At 41.7% G+C, this 20,547-nt stretch overlaps 1 protein-coding gene across 1 annotated transcript in view; it reads right to left on the reverse strand.

Moving 5' to 3' along the window:
- LOC132397111 (embryonic protein UVS.2-like) overlaps nt 1-20,547 on the reverse strand; it is a 103,700-nt gene that overhangs the window by 47,272 nt on the left and 35,881 nt on the right. The window contains exons 3-4 of the mRNA XM_059975422.1: nt 17,852-17,933; nt 8,711-8,838 (exon numbers count right to left, since the gene is read on the reverse strand). Of these exons, the coding sequence (XP_059831405.1) occupies nt 8,711-8,838; nt 17,852-17,933 (210 nt within the window). The remainder of the gene's footprint in view (nt 1-8,710; nt 8,839-17,851; nt 17,934-20,547) is intronic.

Below are 20,547 nucleotides of genomic sequence, written 5' to 3' on the forward strand. Positions count from 1 at the left end.
TCAAATAGTATGCGAGTCCTAAAGTCTTCTCACCGTGAAGACCTGTTCCCCATCAATAAACCTGGGTGGAGGCAGGTAGGGCTAAGGGTTGGTGCAGATAGGTTTTAACTTAGAGATGTGGAAGATGGGATTGATCTTTTGGGTCTTGGGGAGCCGCAAGGTGTAAGGCCACTGGGTTTACTTCCCTCAGGACTTTGAAGGGTCCAGTGAACTTGGGTGCCAACTTTCTAGACTCCACATAGAGAGGTAAATCATAAGTGGACAGCCCGACCAGTTGCCTAGGTTGTAAAGCGGGTCCCTGTCTTCTCCTTCAGATTGCCTTGGTCTCCACGTTCCAAGTAGAGGCCAGCAAAATCTCTCTTGCCCTAATCCATTTTAGTTTGCAGCATTATAGATGAGATCTTTGGCTGCAGGGACACCAGCCTCAGCCTCCTGTTCTGGAAAGAGAGAAGGAGGATAACCAAACTGACATTCGAACTGTGACGTCCCATGTGCCAAAAGCTGTAAGATGCTGTGGATGATTTCTGCCCTCATCAAATGGTCAAACCACTCATTAAGAGGGCAAGCATCTTAGGGTATGTTTTAAATCTTCATTGGACCACTCTGTTTGGCCATTGGATTGTGGGTGTAATAAGGCCATCCTGAACCCTTGAAGGGGCTGTGTCAGCTCTCCATACTCTGGAGAGTTAGACTGTCTAAACCCTGGAAGCTGGTATGATTGGGACCGTCTCATAACTATCTGGCATTACCTTCTCCTTCTCAAATTGCAGGGTGAATTCTATCATATTATGATCACTGTCTCCTGAGGGTTCCTTTACCTTAAGCTCTCTAATCAATTTCTGTTTATTGCCCTTAGTGGGCTCTACCACAAACTGCTTTAGGCATGCTAGAAATTTCCCCTTTTGGGATCCAGCACCAACCTGACTTTCCCAAACTACCTGCATATTGAAATCCCCCATGACTTTTGCAACATTACTCTTTTGACATGCATTTTCTATTTCCCATTGTAATTTGTAAACATTTGCAGTTTCTTAGCTCAATTCACAATGATTCTACACCTTCTGATCCTATGTCACTTTTTTCTAATAAATTGATTTTATTGTTTAACCAACAGAACCACCCCCCCCCCCCCCGGCCTACCTGCCCATCCTTTCAATACAACGTGTATCCTTGGCCATTAAGCTCCCAGCTACAATCTTCTTTCAGCCATAATTCAGTGATGCTCACAACATCATACATCCCAATCTGTAACTTATTCCATATACTATGTGCATTCAAATGCAACACCTTCAATCCTCTATTCATCACCCTTTTCAATTTTGTCCTCCTTTTACATTACAACTCATCCAGTTGAGTACAATTTTACCTTATCATCAACCTATCCTTGCTAGCAGTCTTACAACATTATCTCTATTTGTAAATCAATTGCCTCATCCTCAGCTTATCACTCCAGTTCCTACCCCTCTGCCAAATTAGGTTTAAACCCTCCCTAACAGCTCTAACAAACCTGCCTGGAAGGATATTAGTCCCCTTCATGTTCAGGTGCAACCCATCCCTTTTGTACATGTAGTGCCTTCCCCAGAAGAGATCCCAATGATCAAGAAATCTGAACCCCCTTCCCCCTAAACCACTTCCTCAACAATGCATTCATCTGTCAAATCATCCTAACCTCACTCTCACTGGTGCATGGCATCTAGGGATCACTACCCTGAGGTCCTGTTTTTCAGCTTTCTAACTAGCTCCCTAAAATCTCTCTTCAGGTCCTTTTCACCTTTCCTACCTATGTCATTGGTGCCAATTTGCACCAAGACCTGGCTGCTCACCCTCCCATATAAAATTGCATGGACCTCATCTGAGACATCCCTGACCCTGGCACCTGGGGAGGGGGCAACATACTACCTGGGTGTCTCTATCATGCCCAAAGAATCTCATCTATATTCCTTTAAGGGATCTCCTATCACCGCTGGAGTCCTCTTCCCTTTTGATCCACAGCATGAGGCCCAGTGCCGGAGTATCCAAAGTGGTATACTTATTATTGAGGGGAATGGCCACAGGGGGAACTCTACACAGACTGTCCACTTCCCTTCCTTCTCCTGACAGTCACCCAGTTACCTGCCTCCTGCAACTTAGGGGTGACTACCTCTCTGTAGCTCCTATCAATCACATCCTGAGTCTCCCATATGAGCTGGAGGTCATCAAGCTACAGCTCCAGTTCCTTAACATGTTCTCTGTGGGGCTGCAGCTCGGTGTACCTGGTGCAGGTGTGGTCATCTATCCGTAGCTAGTTGAATGATGAAAAATTAAAAAGTTAATGCGAAGAGAAGCCTCCAGTAACATCTTAGTGGAGGAGCTTCCAAGAACATTCACTTACAAAGCAAACCTAATGCAGATATGTTCAGCCAGAAGTGCTGACCAGATGAATGGAATTGACTTTATTACTTACATCCTTCATATATATGAGTAAAGATGTTTATGTTACATATCTGCCTAAGTGTGCAATTTGTAGTAATTTACAATAGTATGTACAATATGACAGTTAATGTTACATAGAAATACAGTTGTGTCAGCATGAATTAATCAGTCTGATGGCCTGGTGAAAGGAGCTGTCCTGGAACCTGTTGGTCCTGGCTTTTATGCTGTGGTACTGTTTCCCAGATGGTAGCAGCAGGAACAGTTTATGGTTGGGGTGACTCAAGTCCCAGTGATCCTTTTGGCCCTTTTTACACACCTATCTTTGTAAATGTTCTGAATTGTGGGAAGTTCACATCTACAGATGTGCTGGGCTGTCCACATCACTCTCCACAGAGTCCTGCAATTGAGGGAAGTACAGTTCCCATACCAGGGAGCCATGCAGCCAGTCAGGATGCTCTCAATTGTGCCCCTATAGAAATTTCTTAGGATTTGGGGCCCATACCAAACCTCTTCAACTGCCTGAGGTGAAACGTACTGTTGTGGCTTTTCACCACAAAGCTAGTATGTACAGATCATGTGAGATCCTCGGTGATGTGTATACTGAGGAACTTAAAGCTGTTCACCCTCTCAATCTCAGATCCATTGATGTCGATAGGGGCTAGCCATCTCCATTCCTCCTGTAGTCTATAACCAGCTCCTTTGCTTTTGCAACATTAAGGGAGAGGTTGTTTTCTTGACACCTCTGTGTAATGGCAATGACTTCTTCTCTGTAGGCTGCCCCACTTTTATTTGAGATTAGGCCAATCAGTGTCATCAGCAAATTTAATTAGTAGATTGAAGCTGAGGTTGACGACAGTCATGGGTATACAGACAGTAAAGGAGGGGGCTTAGTACACAGCCCTGAGAGGCACCTGTGTTGAGGGTCAGAGGGGCAGAGGTGAGAGAGCCCACTCTTACCACCTACCGGTGATCTGACAGGAAGTTCAGGATCCAGCTACACAAGGCAGGGTGAAGGCCAAGGTCTCTGAGCTTCTTGTCATGCCTGAAGGGAATTATGGTGTTGAACACTGAACTGTAGTCCAAGAACAGCATTCTCGAATAAGCATCTTTCTTATCCAGATGTGTAAAAATGGTGTGTAGAGCTGATATGTCTTTGATTCCAAATATGACCACCACATCAGTATTTGGTACTCAAGTGATATCAAGAATTGGAAGCACTGGATGCAATAAAAGTTATGGGACCTGATGCACAGACTAAGGAACTTTTTCAGTGGAGTTATAACACTGGCATCCATCTAACCAAATGGAAAATTGCAGTTATATTCTGTTCACAAAAGCTGGACAAACCCTATCTATTACACTCGCATCCAAACAATCTTCTTCCAATTGAAAGTAATGTAAGCTGTTGATGTTCTGATCACTGATGCTTAGTTTGCATTTTGACAGGACCACTTGGACTCAGATCGCTTCAGAGCCTTAATCCAAACGTGGACCAAAGATGGATACCAGAGATAAGGTGTGAATGATTAGTAAGGAATATGGAAGTATGTAGACAACTGTGGCAAAATTGAGGTTAATCAAAATCAAGGTGGGGAACAGCCCAATCATCTTCAGTTGTTTCATCAGTGTCCTTGCTTTCACCACAAGGTCAGAAATTAGATGTTTGCTGATGAATTCATTATGTTCAGATCCAATTACAAACCCTCAGAAAATGAAGCAGTTCATGCCTACATGCAGCAAGATCTAGGCAACATTCAGGCATGGGCTGAGAACTGGCAAGTAATGCCACATCACAATACCAAGCAATGACCACCTCCACCAAGAAAAAAAATCCATCCACAATTAACATTCAATAACATTATAATGTTGAGCTTGCCACCATCAACATCTTGGGGCTCAACATTGAGCAAAAATTCAACTAGATCTGGCCACAAGAGTAAATTATTCAGCTACTGATATTCATCATTTAGGAATCTGATGGAATATCTTGTACCTTCTGTAACAAACACCTGTGCCATTCAAATGACAGAAAATGACCATCTCCAACAAGGGAGTCTAACCACCTACTTTGATTTTCAATGGAGCTGCCATGATTGAGCCCCCACCATTAATGTATTAGGTATTGCAACTGACTGGGACTGAATTGGCCCAGTTGCATAAATAGCATGCTAGAAATATGGCACCTTGTGGTGAGTGACTCAGCACCTGACATCTTGATACCTTTCCAACAATTAAAAGGGCACATGCTTTGATGAGTACAGTTCAAATAACTTGAAAGAAGACTGGCACCATCTAGTTCAAAGCAGCTTACAGCTACCATTCATGTATACTGACTTTATTCAGTACAGAATGTCTTCAAGCGCATTCAATCCATAAAATGCACTGCAGTTACTTTGCAAGGCTAGTCCAATAGCAACTTCCAAGCCAGTCCTAGTTTTTTCCGGTGGAGCGATCAAGAGAAACTAGTTACAAGAGATGCTAGTTACAGTGGACTTCAGTGCAGATCAAAAGCTGTGGACACCCTGGAGTTCATGTGTGAGTGTCATTTGATTATCTATAAAATGTTATCTAGGAGCTTTCTTTGTGGCAGTTTTGAAAAATTCACTGCTGATTTTCTTGCAGCAAAGTTTTCACATTAGTTGTCACATTTGTTCTGGGATCAGGCTGATGAGGATAAGCGAACAGTTAAGGCATGGTTCAAACAACAGTCATCTACACCTAACCTGATTCATGTGATCTTTGTAGACTCTTGCTTAGACAAGGGTATAATCTATCTGATGTCAGCACCTGGATTGCATATTGCCTCTTTGTTAAAAACTGGTTTACTGTACTTCTAGTATTTAATCATAAGAACACAAGAAATAGGATCAGGAGCAGGCCATCTGGCCTGTCGAGCCTGCTCTGGCATTCAATAAGATCACGGCTGATCTGGGCATGGACTCAGCTTCACCTTCCTGCCTTTTCCCCATAACCCTTAATTCCAGAACTATGCAAAAATCTATTGTGTTAAATAGATTTACTGCGGAAGCCGCCATTGCTTCAGTATGAGGGTATGTTGGTACCCTGGCACTAGAGTCACCCAGAATGATCACTTCATGTTCCTCTGGGACATGGATCAGGGGACTTTCACATAGGAGCATAAGTCTCACTTAATTTCATCTGCAATTGGTTTATGGTGTGTGTATTAGCATCTTGCTCTGAATCAGAATATGCCAAAGAGTTACGACACTTTCACTGCTCTTACTCAGGCCTGTAATATCAAAGTTGGTGTATCTCAGCTCCTAAGCTCTGACGCTTTGGGAATGTCTTTGATAGGTATGATATCACAGGTCCTAAACTTTATGTGGAGAGTGCAAGTTGACTGTGTGTGATTTCTTTGAATGTGGTTTAGTCATTGACAACACTTACCTTACAGATATGGCACAGGTGTTGATTCAATGGCATGGAGATCAGAGGCAGTCTGTAATCAGATCCCAGTGAATGGATATGAAAGTGTACACAAAGGAGGGTTTCTTGATGACCTCTGCCTTAACATCCATTTTCAAAAGAATGAGTGGACACAATCCTCTCACACTGGTGACTGGGAGCAGAGCCTAGCTATGGGTACAGCTGGGAACACGGCACAGATGGGGAAGGTTCAAAGGGAGAGGAGGGTGAACGAGATGATGAATTGAGAAAGTGATTTCCTTGCCAGTGAATCAAGGAATCTGTCAAACCAGCATTGTAACTTGTCAATGACTATCCCATGTTAAAACAATGGCTCACAGACAGCTTCTACTCCCCACAATAAACTACGGCACTTAGTATGTAAGAGCCTGAGCTGTACCAGTGTACAGAAAACTGTGGTGTTAACACTCACAAGTAACGAACCCTTTCCTTAAGGATGAACTGCAATTATGGAGGCACCAGAGGAAGTTCATGACAATGGTCTCAGAAGTGAAAGGGTTAACATATGATAAACTTTTGATGGCTCTGGGCCTTAACTTGCTGGAGTTTAGAAGAATGAGGAGGATTTCACTGAAACTTGTTGAATATTGAAAGGCTTAGATCGAGTGGATGTGGAGAGGTAAGTGTGGTGAACTACATATACCTGTCTGGACACGCCCCCCCCCACCCCGCTGACTGCTTCTGTGGCTCCTCCCACAGACCCCGGTATAAAGGCGATTGGAGGCACTGCTCCTCCCTCAGTCTCCAGGATGTTGTGTGGTGGTCACTTGCTGCTTGTGCTTTCTTCCAGCCAATAAAAGCCTACCTTAACCCACATCTCAGAGTTATTGATGGTGCATCAGTAAGTCTAGTACCAGAGGGCACAGTCTCAGAATAGATGGGAGTTCCTTTAGAACAGAGCTGAGGAGGTATTTCTTTAACCAAGAAAGTCATTAAGGCCAGGTTATTTAAAGTGGAGAGTGATAGGTTCTTGAGTAGAAAGGGTGTCAAAGGTTACAGGGGGATGGCAGGAGAATGGAGTTGAAAGGGGTAATAAATCAGCCATGATTGAATGGCAGTGCAGACATGCTGAGCTGAATGGACTACCGTCAATTCTGGTGTATAAGCCAAAAATTTGGCCCGAAATTTTGGTCCTAAAATCAGGGGGTTGGCTTACCCAGAGGGTGCCAACTTCGGAAAAACGAAAACACAGAAGACAGGTCATATTTATTGGCTGTTTTTGAGTCAAATTGTTTCCACTGTTGACGCATGAATTCTTTGGTTTGTTTAAACTGACATCTAGAGGCTGGAGCACGGATATCAAACCATCGGGGATGATTTGCAATGTGTGTATTTTCAGCTTTCAGTGCTGCTTTTGTCTCACCTGACAAGTGCACTTTGAACATGTCCCAGACAAGTAGTGACTTTTCCTTCCTGAAACCTTCGGGACGTCAACGCCACACCTCTTTAACCCACTTCAAGCAACCCACTTTGTCCATCCAGCAGCATTCTTGAACATAAACAACACCCCGTAGGAATTTTCTGAGAAATCTTTGTCTTTTGTCTCAACACAAGATCACGTCTATTCATAAATAGGGTGCACCAACTTCGCGTAGCTTTGAAATTTTTGCTGACCTCATGGAGTTCTTCAATGCTTGAACTCGAATCATTTCTCTGGTAACAATGTATTCAGATGATCGCTGGTGATTCACCCACTCTAAAACTTTTTCTTTCAGTTCTGGCCACTGGTGTGTTTTCCCGTGGTTTGCAAATTTCGTCTTTGGCATTTCCCTCAGCGTGTCCTCTGCCTTTCTCCAATCTCTCACTTTTACACAAACTTCTTAGCAGCTGCAGAATTACTCATTCCTTTAGCAAAATCAACAACCTTCAGCTTGAAGCCAGCATCATATCGCATGTTTTAATCTTTTGTACATGGTGGTCGCAAACTCAATACTGAGTACACATACCGATCCCGCCACCTCATGTTATGTTTTAACGAGATTACGAAGGGCGCTAAGTGGTTTCACGGGGGTTACATTTCAGAGCATTCTTCTCCATTGGAGACCTAATCCAAAATTTCTCTCTCTGATTTATTCATTAAGAATTTGCCTATAACACTCTACAACATGTAGGCCTGTTTTCTTAGCAGGTGCTGGTTCACAAAATTTCCAGGTTCCGAATCCGGCAAAGCTGAATACCAGCATGTGAGATCTTGTGATCTTTTCTGGTTAAATCAAAAACCTCTACAAAAGGGGTTGGCTCATACAAAAGTAACATGAAAAAATCACTTTATTCACCTTGAAAATGGGAGGGAAGGTCGGCTTATACTTCGGAATATACGGTATTTCTGCTCCTGTCTAATGGTTTTAAGAGATGGAAGTTCATGTCATCAACTCAAAGTTTAATAAAGTTTAGCATACAAAGTCAGATAACACAGTTTCTAGGTTTAAGATGCTTGATCATAAACACAAGTGATTCTCCACTCCTGAACAATGCACACAACATGAAGGAACTAGAAAGTCAATCCGTGGAGGGGGAAGAAATAGTCGACATTTTGGGAAAGGACCAGATGAAGACCTTTTAGCACTTTGCATGTATTGCTTAAGATATTTGATGGTGAGTTTGCAAATCTCCATATTAATAAGGAAATATTTTGTTCTGCAATGAACTCAAGCTCAAGAAAATACTATAAATGAACCTACATTAAGTACACTACAAATTCTCATTGTAATCCAAATTTTTGAAAGGTAACTTAAGCACAAAACCTGTTCTATGGTCCACTGTTCACTGATATTAAGATACTAGCAATGCTGTATAAGCTTCACATATAATGTAACAAAAGAATAAATTCATAATTGAAAAAAGAAGTTACCGCACTGATACAATTTGTTTACTTTTATAACATCTGTAACACTGATACCAGCCACGTGTCCAATAGGTATGTTTTTATTTTTTTTGGGTACCAAAGTAGGCTTTTCAACTGATTTGGCCTTATAGAGCCTGTAATCAAATAGCAAGATGAATTTTCACTTCATGAAATACATTTTCATACTGAACTTAATACCTACAACATTTTCTTATTTATAAATTACTCTACATGGAATACATTATTCATCTTCTTTAAATAAAAATTACAGAAGCACATTCTGGTCAGTTTCAAATAAGACTAGCTTGTTAGTGAATCCTGTTGGTAAACTATTTCTTATGACGTAATCAATGTGATTATCATCTGTTCCATTTCATATCCAAATTATATCTTTGTTTAGATGTGACTTATAAAGTAAATATATTTGGTTAGGAATTTTAACTCTCAGAATAACCAAGCGGTAGCAAGTTGTGGGGATATAAAAGTTGCTTTTATGATATCAGTAGAAGCCAACTTTACTAAAGTTAGAAATATTCTAATTAGAGTCAAACCATGAGGTTGAATCATTGTCTGCCTGCATATAAAATATCTGGATAACATTTAAGCATGGACTGATAAGTGATAAGTACAGTCTCATGAATGGTAAACAAAGACTCCTTCCATCAAGAGAGATCACAAGCAATTGACAATCTCCTACCACCAATGCCAAATCAGGGTTACAAATATTAGTTAATGATTAATAACTGGAATTGATGATTGAATGTACTGGTGAATGGGTTGAGAAACGGCAGATGGAGTTTAATCCTGATAAATGTGAGGAGGTGCATTTTAGGAGTACTAATGAGGCTTGGTGTCAAAATGGTTTTTGTGGTGCATCTAGTGTGGTAGTGTAGTAGGCACTGCCTGTCGCTCTCACTTTTAGCTTCCACTGCTGGCTAGCAGTTTTGCAAAAATGGAAGCTGAATGTGCAAGCCTCTCCGACAGTACATAGCCTCATGCAGTGCCTCCTTCCTGGTGACATATGAAAACTGAATTCCTTTCGGATTCAGACTGAACTACAGAGGACAGGGAGCACACGTAGCACGCAGGCCCACTGACATGTGGACATACCCTGGTGCTCGTGAACCACATCCCCAGCTATGGATAAGTAGCCCCACTGCCTTGTGGGGAGGCTTAGGAGAGATGAAGGCTACAGGAATAAACCCAAACAGAAAATCCAAAGAGGAGCCTCTAAGGTGGATGAACGTCATTGAACATCCTTCCAGCAGCTCCTGCAGCTAAGCTGGTGCCAAACATATTGCTTCATAAGCTTTCCTTTTGACTACACTAGTGAGGCCGAGAGGGAAATCTCAACGACTGGGCATCTCAGGATCTCCATCCCTTCTGCCCAGATTTGTAATGGTAATCGTCATCACCCACGGTCCTTCGAGACAGATGGATGCCAACGAATGAATGAATGAGGCTTGGACATTCACCATGAACTTGGCAGATATGATGTTGTTGGTATCACTGTGTCATGAATGAAGGAAAATCACAGCTGGGAGCTTAACATCCAAGGATACATTTCCTATTGGAAAGACAGAAAGGTGGATAAAGCGTGTGTTTGTAAAGGGCCTTTGTTTGTAAAAAACATGAAATCAAATCCTTAGAAAGAAGTGACATTGGATCAGAAGATATAGAATCCTTGTGAGTAGAGTTAAGAAGCTGTAAGGGTAATAATACCATATGGGTGGTATATACAGGCCTCTGAACATAGCCAGGATATGCAGTAGAAATTACAACAGGGGATAGAAAAAAACATGTAAAAAGGGCAATCTTATAATAGTCATGAGGGGTTTCAATATGTGGGTAAATTGAGAAAATCAGGTTGGTGCTGGATCCCAATAGTAGCAATTTGAGACAGCTTTTTAGAGCAGTATATGGTCAAACTGCAATTCTGGATTGGTTGTTGTGTAATGAACCAGATTTGATTAGGGAGCTGAAGGAACATTAGGAGGTGGTGATCATGATATGATAGAATTCACGCTGCAGTTTGAGAGGGAGAAACTAAAATTGGATGTGTTGGTATTACAGTTAAGTAAGAGTCAGAATCAGAATCAAGTTTAATACCACCAGCATGTGTTTTGAAATTTATTAACTTTGCGTCAGCCGTACAATGCAATACGTGATAATATAGGAAGGAACTATATATATAAGATAGTTAAGTTAAACAAGTAATGCAAAAACAGAAATAAAAGTAGTAGTGAAGTAGTGTTCATGAGTTCACTAAGTTCACTATCCTTTCAGAAATCGAATGGCAGAGGGGAAGAAGCTGTTCCTGAATTGTTGAGTGTGTGCTTTCAGGCTTCTGTACCTCCCACCTGATAGTAACAATAAGAAGAGGGCAACTCCTTGGTGGTGCGGGTCCTTAATGATGGATGCCACCTTTTTGAGGAACCGCTCCTTGAAGAAGTCTTAGATACAACAGAGGCTAACTAATTTTACTGTGCAACTTACTTCAGTACTGTGTATTAGCCTCTCTATACCAGTTAGAATGCTCTCCGCTGTACATCTGTAGAAATTTGCAAGTGTTTTAGGTGACATACCAAATCTTCTCAAACTCCTAATGAAATATAGCCGCTAGCTTGTCTTCTTCTGTAGAGGCAGGAGAGAAGAGATGGCCAAAGCTGATTATAAGGGGACACTAGCAGGTATGATGGTAGATGGTTTCTGAGTATAATTTGTAAGACGCAGGATCGGTTCATCGCAAAGAAGAAACACCATCCTGAGGATGGGGCAACCGTGGCTGACAAGGGGCATTAAAGACAGCATAAAAGCAAACGAGAGAATACACATTATTGCAAAAATTAGTGGGAAATTAGAGGACTGGAGCATTTTAAACAAAAACAAGGCAACTAAAAAGCCATGAGGAGATAAAAGATGAAATATGATATTAAGCTAGCCAATAAGACGATACTAAACACAAGAAAAACTGGAGATGCTGGAAACACAAAATGCTGGAGGAATTTAGCTGGCCAGACAGCATCTATGGAGACCCTTCATCAGGACAGGGAAAAAAAGATGAGAAGTCAGAGAAATAAGGTGGGGAGGGGGTAAGAAAGAAGTACAAGGTGGTAGGTGATAGATAAAACTAGGAGAGGAAGAGAAGCACAGTAAAGAGCTGGGAAGTTGATTGGTGAAAGGGATAAAGGCTAGAGAAGGGGGAATCTGACAGGGGAGGGTTGAAAACCACGGAAGGAAGGGGTAAGAGCATCAGAGGGAGGTGATGGGCAGGTAAGGAGATAAGGTGAGAGAGGAAAATGGGAATGGGGAATGGTGAAGGGGGGGGGGGGTGTGAAATTACGAGAAGTTCAAGAAATCGATGCTCATGTCATCAGGTTGCAGGCTACCCAGACAGAATATAAAGTGTTGTTCCTCCAACTGGAGTGTGGCCTCATTGTGGCAGTAGAGGAGGCCATAGACTGAAATTCAGAATAGGAATGCGAAGTAGAATGAAATGTGTTGACACCAGATCCTGCTTTTTCTGGCAGACGGAGCTCAGTGAACTAGTATCCCAATCTACGTTGAGTCTCACCGATATACAGGAGGCCACACCAAGACCACCGAACACAGTATATGACCCCAACAGACTAACAGGTGAAGTGTCACCTCACTTGGAAGGTTATAGTTTGGGATTCTGAATGGTAGTGAGGGAGGAGGTGTAGGGGAAAGTGTGGCACTTGTTCCACTTGGAAGGATAAGTACCAGAGGGAGATCAGTGGGGAGAGATTAATGGAGAAGAGAATTGTGTAGGGAGCGATCCCTGAGGAAAGCAGAACATTTGGGGGGGGGGGTGGGAGAAGAGGGAAATGTGCATAGTAGTGGGATTCTGTTGGAGACAGCAGAAGTTACAGAGAATTATGAGCTGGACACGAAGGCTACTGGGATGGTAGGTGAGTACAAGAAGAGCCTATCACTGGTGGGTAGTTGGAGGATGGCGTGCAAAATGGAACAGATGCTTGTGAGGACAGTGTTAATTGTGGAGGCAGGAAAGTCTCTTTCTTTGAAGGAGGAGGACATCTCATTAGTTCTGGAATGTAAAGCCTCATCTTGAGAGCAGATATGGCAGAGACTGAGGAACTGTGAGAAAGGGATGGCATTTTTACAAGTGACATGGTGGGAAGCTGAGAATCCATGGGTTTATAAAAGATATCAGTAGATAACCTGTCTTTAGTGATAGAACCAGACAGATCGAGAAAGGAACGACACATGTCGTTAATGGACCAGGTAAATTTGAGGGCAGAATGGAATCTGGAGGCAAAGATGATGAAGTCAATGAGATTGCAGGAAGCAACACCAATTCAGTTGACAATGTAGCACAGAAAGGCTTGGAACATTAGAACATAGAAAACCTACAGCACAATACAGGCCCTTCAGCCCATAAAGCTGTGCTGAACATGTCCTTACCTTAGAAATTACCTAGGCTTACCCATAGCCCTCTATTTTTCTAAGCTTCATGCACCTATCCAGGAGTCTCTTAAAAGATCCTATCATTTCTGCCTCCACCACCACTGCCAGCAGCCCATTCCACACACTCACCACTGTCTGTGTAAAAAAGCTTACCCCATGACTGTTCCACTATTATCCTAGTTACAGTTCACATCCCATGCTTTTCTACCAATTGACTGTTCCGTGTAGTTGACAAAATGGCAGGCATAGGTGGGAACCCATGCAAGTGCCCATGGCTACATCTTTGGTTTGAAAGAAGTGAGAGGAGCCAAAGGAGTAATTACTGACAGTGAGGACTAGTTCTCTTAGATGGAGGAGAATGATCTTGAAGCCAATGAGAGATCCTTGCTGAGGCCAATCGACAACTTTCAGACACCTCCTCTTTCTTACCCTTCAAACAGGACTCTAAGAGCATTGTCACCTGCACCATCCCTGACCTTAAAACTCTGGGGATCTCCCATCTACTGCCACCAACCTCACAGTTCAATTACCCTGCACTTCCCATTTCTACCTCCTACCCAAGATCCACAAACTTACCTGTCCAGGTAGACCCATTGTTCCTACCCCACTGAACTCATATTGGCATACCTCAACTGTTTTATCCCCCTGGTTCAGTCCCTTCCTACCTACATCCATACCACTTCACATGCTTTCGAACTGTTCAAAGATTTCAAGTTCCCTGGCCCTGATTGCCTCACTTTTACCATGATGTCCAGCCCCTATACACCTCCATCCCCCATCAGGAAGGCCTTAAAGCTCTCTGCTTCTTTCTAGACAACAGGCCCAACAAGTTCCCCTTCACCACTACTCTCCTCCATCTGGTGGAATTGATCCTCATTCTCAATAATTACTCCTTCATATTATAGGAAAGTTATGACATGACACGAGGGTGCAGAGGAAGTTCACTAGGATATCGCCTGGGGTGGAGTGCTGTAGATAGACTGGAGAGGCTAGCTGTGTTTTCCCTGAAGCTGAGGACACTAGAAGGGGACTGAGGAATATAAAATCATGAGTTCTGTATATTTTAGTGAGATCTATTTCATTCTCATAAGCCCTCTCTAGTCTGAGGGTTTTACCATCTATGGGCCAATCAGCAGCATCTGGTAAGGGCAGAGGCAGCAGTGTTTGTTCTTTTATTGACTCACCCTGGTGTTCGGATGTGGCAGTTCTGTCGCAATCCTGCTCCCCTCTGAAACATTTAGTTGTCAAATGTCTTCTGTACTGTCTTCCGAGTGAGTTTTCCACTATTATCCTGGTTGTTGTTTACATCCCATGCTTTTCTGCCAAGACATCAAGCTGACACTGGGAGATTGGGTGCTGCACAAAACAACATGCACCAATGTCTTCCCCATTGGCATACAGGAATTCAAGCATGAAGTATGATGAAGCCTCTGCTGAACTACTACCAGCAAGTTGTCTGTAACACCAGAGGAGCTGACACAGTTGGCTACTGTTATACCATCATTAAGAGTGCCAAGTCATCCTACACCCAAACTTTGGAAAATATGACCACCAGGCTATTCTTGCTTCCCAGGTACTGGAGGAGCTGGAAGAACAGGATTGCTTTGAATCAGTGGACTGGAATGTATGTTAATAGATCCTAACAAATGTGTCACAGTCATCATTTCAATGAGACCTGCATGGATGAGTATGTGCCCACAAAAACTTACTGGTTTTTCCCAAACCAAAAGCTCTAGATAAATCAGGAGATTTTAAGTCTACTGAGAGAGATGTCTGTGGTGTTCAGGACTTGTGATCTGGGGACCTACAAGGATGACCTCTGGAAGGATATTGAGAGTGTGAAGAAGCAAATCTTGATGAAGCTGGAGACATACGTAGACGCCTGACAGCTGTGGCATAGCGTGCATGTCATCAGCTCCTACAAAGTGATATTGATTAGTATAAACAGCAAAGATGCATCACTTCCTGATGAGCCTAATGCTTTTTATGCACACTTCGAGAGGGAGAATAACAACACACCTGTGCTAAATCCCACATCACCCAAAAATACTGTGATCTCAGTCATGGAAGCTGACATCAAAATATCCCACAAGAGGGTGAACCCTTGCAAGGCTAACAACCTGGGGTTATCAGTTAGCTGTAGTAGTCAGGGACACTTTCGACCTCTCAGTTCTGCAGTCTGAAGGTCCCACCTGATTCAAGATGGCATTGATTATACTGGTGCACAAGAAAAGCAGAAGCACCTGCCTCAATGAATGTTATCTAGCAGCACTTACACCCACTGTAATGAAGAGTTCAAAAGGTTAGTTATAACTCAATAAAACCTTTGGCAGGTAAAGACCAAGACTCACTTCATTTCACCTATTGGCACAATATGTCACCAGTAGATACCATCTTGCTGGCCCTTCAGTTCACCCTGGACTACCTGGGCAATTGCAATGCATATATCAGGGTTTGGTCATTGACTACAGGTTGGCATTCAACACCATTATGATCTCAAAACTTATCATCTAGCTCTAAGAACTGGGTCTCTGTAGCTCCTTCTGCAATTTGATCCTTGATGTCCTCACTAGGAGATCACAATCAATATAGATCAGAAATTTCATTGTCTCCTTAGTGACCATTAACTCAGGGTTGTATGCTTAGCCTTTAACTCTGTTCTATTCTATATCTACAATTATGTATCTAAGCATACGTCCAATGCTATGTATAAGTTTGCAAATGACAGCACTGTTGCTGGCAGAATCATGGATGGCACACAGGAATGAGATAGGTCAGTTGGTTGAGTGGTGTCATAACAACAACCTTGCATGTATCGTCAGCAAAACCAAGAAACAGATTATAGATTTTAGAAAGGGTAAGTCAGACAAACATGAACTAGACCTTATTGAAAGGTCTGCAGTGGAAGGGGTGAAGTTCCTAAGTGTCACATCTTGGAGGACCATGAAAAAGACATGCTAGCATCTCTATTTGAAAGAGAATTGCAATGCCATTGAAGACTCTGATAAACCTATACAGATGTACAGCGGAAAGCATTCTGACTGGTTGCATTATAGCTTGGTACGGAAACTCCAATGCACAGAAACAATGGGCTACAGAGATTGGTGAACTTTGCCAATTCCACTCTCCCCACCACTGAGAAAAACCACAAGGGGTGATAACTCAGGAAAGTGAATTCCATCATCATGAACCCCATTCATCCAGACCACACCCTCTTTTTAAGATGCCATCTTACATGACATACAGAAACCTCAAATTTTAACACCAGCTTCTTGTCCACTCCCATCAATTCCTTGAACTGACATGAAAAGCTCCAACTCTACTCTGTACTATAATTCTGTATTCTCTCCCAACATGCACAGGTGTTGTAATGTTTATATTGTTATGTAAGTTATGTACTGTTCTGTACTACAAAAAGAAATCATTTCATAGCACTTATTTCCAATGTATGTATACTACTGGTAATAAATTTGAACTTGCCCTTGACCATACCTCTCCTCACACAGAGATTAGTGTAGTGAACCTTCACTGTGCTGTCTCTATATTTTTTTTAAGGCAATGGAACCCAAACTGCACACAACTCTAGGTGTGGTCTCACTAAACCTGCCTGCAAGGCTATTAGTTCAGGTATAAGCTGCCCTTCTTGTACAGGTCATATCTTCCACTGGAGTGGTCCCAATGGCCCAAAAATCTGAAACCCTGCTCCCTCCCCCACACCTATTTCTCAGCCTCATCATCCTATTTTAACCTCACTGGCATATGGCACAGGCAATTATTGCCCTTGAGGCCCTCCTTTTCAGTTTCCTACCAAGCTCCCTATATTCTTTCTTCAGGGCCTAATCTCTTTTCTTACTATGTCATCAGTAACAATATGTACCTCAATTTCTGGCTGATCACCTTCCCCCTTTAGAATGCTGTTGTCCCAATCTGAGATGCCTCTGATTCTGGTATTTGGGAGATAACACACCATCTGTGTGTCTCTTTCACGTACCTGGTTGCTGAGGCATTTCCCTGACCCTGCAACCCAACAGTATCCAAAGCGGTATACTTTTTATTGAGGGATATGACTATGGGGTGTTCTACACTGACTGCCCATTCTCCTTCCCCTTCCCGAGAGTCACCCAGCTACCTAACTCCTGCAATTCAGGGGTAACTACTTCTCTCTCTCATCATTCTCCCATAAAAACCATAGGTCATCCAGCTGCAGTCACAGTTTCCTAACATGATCAGCAAGGAATTGCAAATGGATGCACCTCACACAGATGTAGTTATCAGAGAGACTGGAAGTCTCCCAGAATTCCCATGTATGACATGAAGAACACACCATTGACCCTGGACCCATTCCCACTACACTAGCTAGGCATTAATAGAAAGAACAAAACTTAGCACAAGCATACCTTAGCCCTCACCTCTTAACTGTTTTCTTGCTTCCAGTGACTGCTGTACAATGATGCCAAGGTCCCTTTTAACATTAATATTTTTCAATCACTTAACATCTAAATAGCACTCTTTTAGTGTTTCCTAACAAACTGGTTAATGGCACACTTATCCATGTACATTGTACATTGCATATGCCATGTACCTACACACTTGTTCAACCTCTTCCTGTCTATTGTCTGTGGGTAATGGAATAATCAGTGCAACATAGTAATCTTGTTATACTGCTTATTACTACAATGCAGTTAATATAGGACTTACGTGGTGACATGAGTAACAGAATAATAATCGTACGGGGTGTTAAGGTTATTGGAATCCACTTTGTCAAAAAAATGTTCCTTTCCTGCAAAAATAATGCACAACAAATTCAAAAGCACTAATTATTGTGTATACAGTATATTACTATGTCTATGAAAGTTAGTGACTGAGCTGTTTTAATGACTTGCACTGCTATCTTTATAGATACATTGATATTTAGAACAGATAATAAATATACCAGAAAAGTTCTGGAAAGAAAGAAAAGTGAAGTAACTTCATAAAAGAAAAATCTACTGATTATTCATAAACAAATTTCATGGAATGCAAGATAAACATACTTCAGACAGAATTAAAATAAATGATTACAGAATGAAATGGGGAAAAGAGACCTGTCTAGTCATGAACCTAATGACTTCAATGGTTTATGTCATAGCATAGTTTGATCTACACAAGCTAGAAGTATCTTACGCTAAAAGTTCAGATCTGCTCTCACATGACATTGTTGCTGGCAATGTAAATTAATGTTAAATATGTACCACCTGTCTCAGTGTTGGGGGAATCAAGAAGATTAACATACTCACAAACCAACTGAAGACAAATCGGCTTTATTTTTATTATATACAATGAATACAAGGATTAGGTGTACCCCAAGGATTCAGCAGAATGATAAAAGCAAAGACACACACAAAAATCCCATTGTACTTTTCTCTCATTTTTCCTATTAATCCTCTTCTATGATACAAAGTACCTTTTAAAAATTAATGAATGGATCTATTAGTCTTTAGAGCAGGAATATCTTTAAGATCATAAGACTATTAGATGTGCAGTGCCTATCAGAAGTATTTACACTTCCTCTTGGAAGTTTTCATGTTTTATTATTTTATAACATTGAATCACATTGATTAAGTTTGGCTTTTTTAACATTGATCAACAGAAAAAGACTCTTTTGTGTCAAAGTGAAAACAAACTTCTACAAATTGGATGACATTTATGATAATTATTAAACATAAAATAATTGATTGAATAATTACTTACCCTTCAAGTCAGTATTTAGTAGATGCTTTGGCAGCAATTAAAGCCTTGAATCTGTGTGGGTTAGTCCCTATCAGCTTTGTACATCAGACTGAATGGAGGTTGAAAGTGAACAGCCCTTTTCCAGTCCAGCCACAAATTCTCAATTGGATTGAGGTCCGGACTCTGACTTGGCTACTCCAGTACATTAACTTTGCTATTGTTCAGCCATTCCTATGTAGCTTCAGTTTTATGCTTGGGGTCATTGTCTTGCTGGAAAACAAATCTTCTCCCAAGCTGCAGTTAACTTGCAGACTGCATCAAGTGTTCCTCCAGGATTTCCCTGTATTTTGCTGCATTCATTTTACCCTCTACCTTCCAGGGCCTGCTGCAGTGAAGAATCACAACATGATGCAGCCACCACCATGCTTCATGGTAGTGATAGTGTGTTTTTTATGATGTGCAGTGACAAACATAGCGTTTAGTCTGATGGCCAAAAAGCTCAATTTTGGTTTCATCAGACCATAGAACCTTCTTCCAGCTGACTTCAGAGTTTTCCACATGCCTTCTGGCAAACTCTAGCCAGGATTTCATGTGAGTTTCTTTCAACAGTGGCTTCTCTTTGCCACTTTCCCATAAAGCTGTGACTGGTGAAGTACCCGGGCAACAGTTGTTGTAAGTGCAGTCTCTTTCATCTCAGCCACTGGAGCTTGTAACTCTTCCGGATTTGTGTTAGGTCTCTTGATGGCCACCCTCACTAGTCCCCTTCTTACGTGGTCACTCAGTTTTTGAGGATGGCCTTCTCTAGGCAGATTTATAACTGTACCATATATTTTCCATTTCTTAATGATTGACTTAACTGTATTCAGTGACTTGGAAATTTTCTTGTATCCATCTCCTAATTTATGCTTTTCAATAAGCTTTTTGCTGAGTTGCTTGGAGTGTTCCTTTGTCATCATGCTGTAGCTTTTGCCAGGATACTGACTCACCAGCCATTGGACCTTCCAGATAAAGGTGAATTTTTAGTACAATCAGTTAGAACACTTTGACTGCACAAAGGTCTCCAAAAACAAATTTAACTAATTATGTGACTTCTAAAACCAATTGGCTGCACCAATGATGATCTGGTGTGTCATATTAAATCAATTATTTTGTGTTTTATAATTGTAATTAATTTAGATCACATTGTAGAGATCTGTTTTCACTTTGATACAAGTCTTTTTCTGTTGATCAGTGTCAAAAAGAGCCAAATTAAATCCGCTGTGATTCAATGTTGTAAAACAATAAAACATGAAAATTTCCAAGGGGGTGAATACCTTTGATAGGCACTGTAGCAGCAGAGTTTGGCCATTTGGCCTATTGAGTCTGCTCCACTTTTTCATCATGATCTATTTTTGTCAGTCCCAATCTCCTGCTTTCTCCCCATATCCCTTCATGCCCTGACCAGCCAAGAATTTATCAACCTCGGCCTTAAATATACATAAAATCTTGATGTCCACAGCCTCCTTAGGCAATGAATTCCACAGATTCACCACTCTCTGGCTAAAGAAATTTCTCCTCATTTCCTCATTCTTCTGAATTCCAGTGAATACATGCCCAGAGCCATCAAATGGTCTTCATATGACTAGTCATTCAATCCTGGAATAATATTCATGAACCTCCTTTGAGTCCTCTCCAATGTCAGCACA

This window comes from Hypanus sabinus, chromosome 7 (assembly GCF_030144855.1).
Source record: "Hypanus sabinus isolate sHypSab1 chromosome 7, sHypSab1.hap1, whole genome shotgun sequence".
Classification (NCBI taxonomy): domain Eukaryota; kingdom Metazoa; phylum Chordata; class Chondrichthyes; order Myliobatiformes; family Dasyatidae; genus Hypanus; species Hypanus sabinus.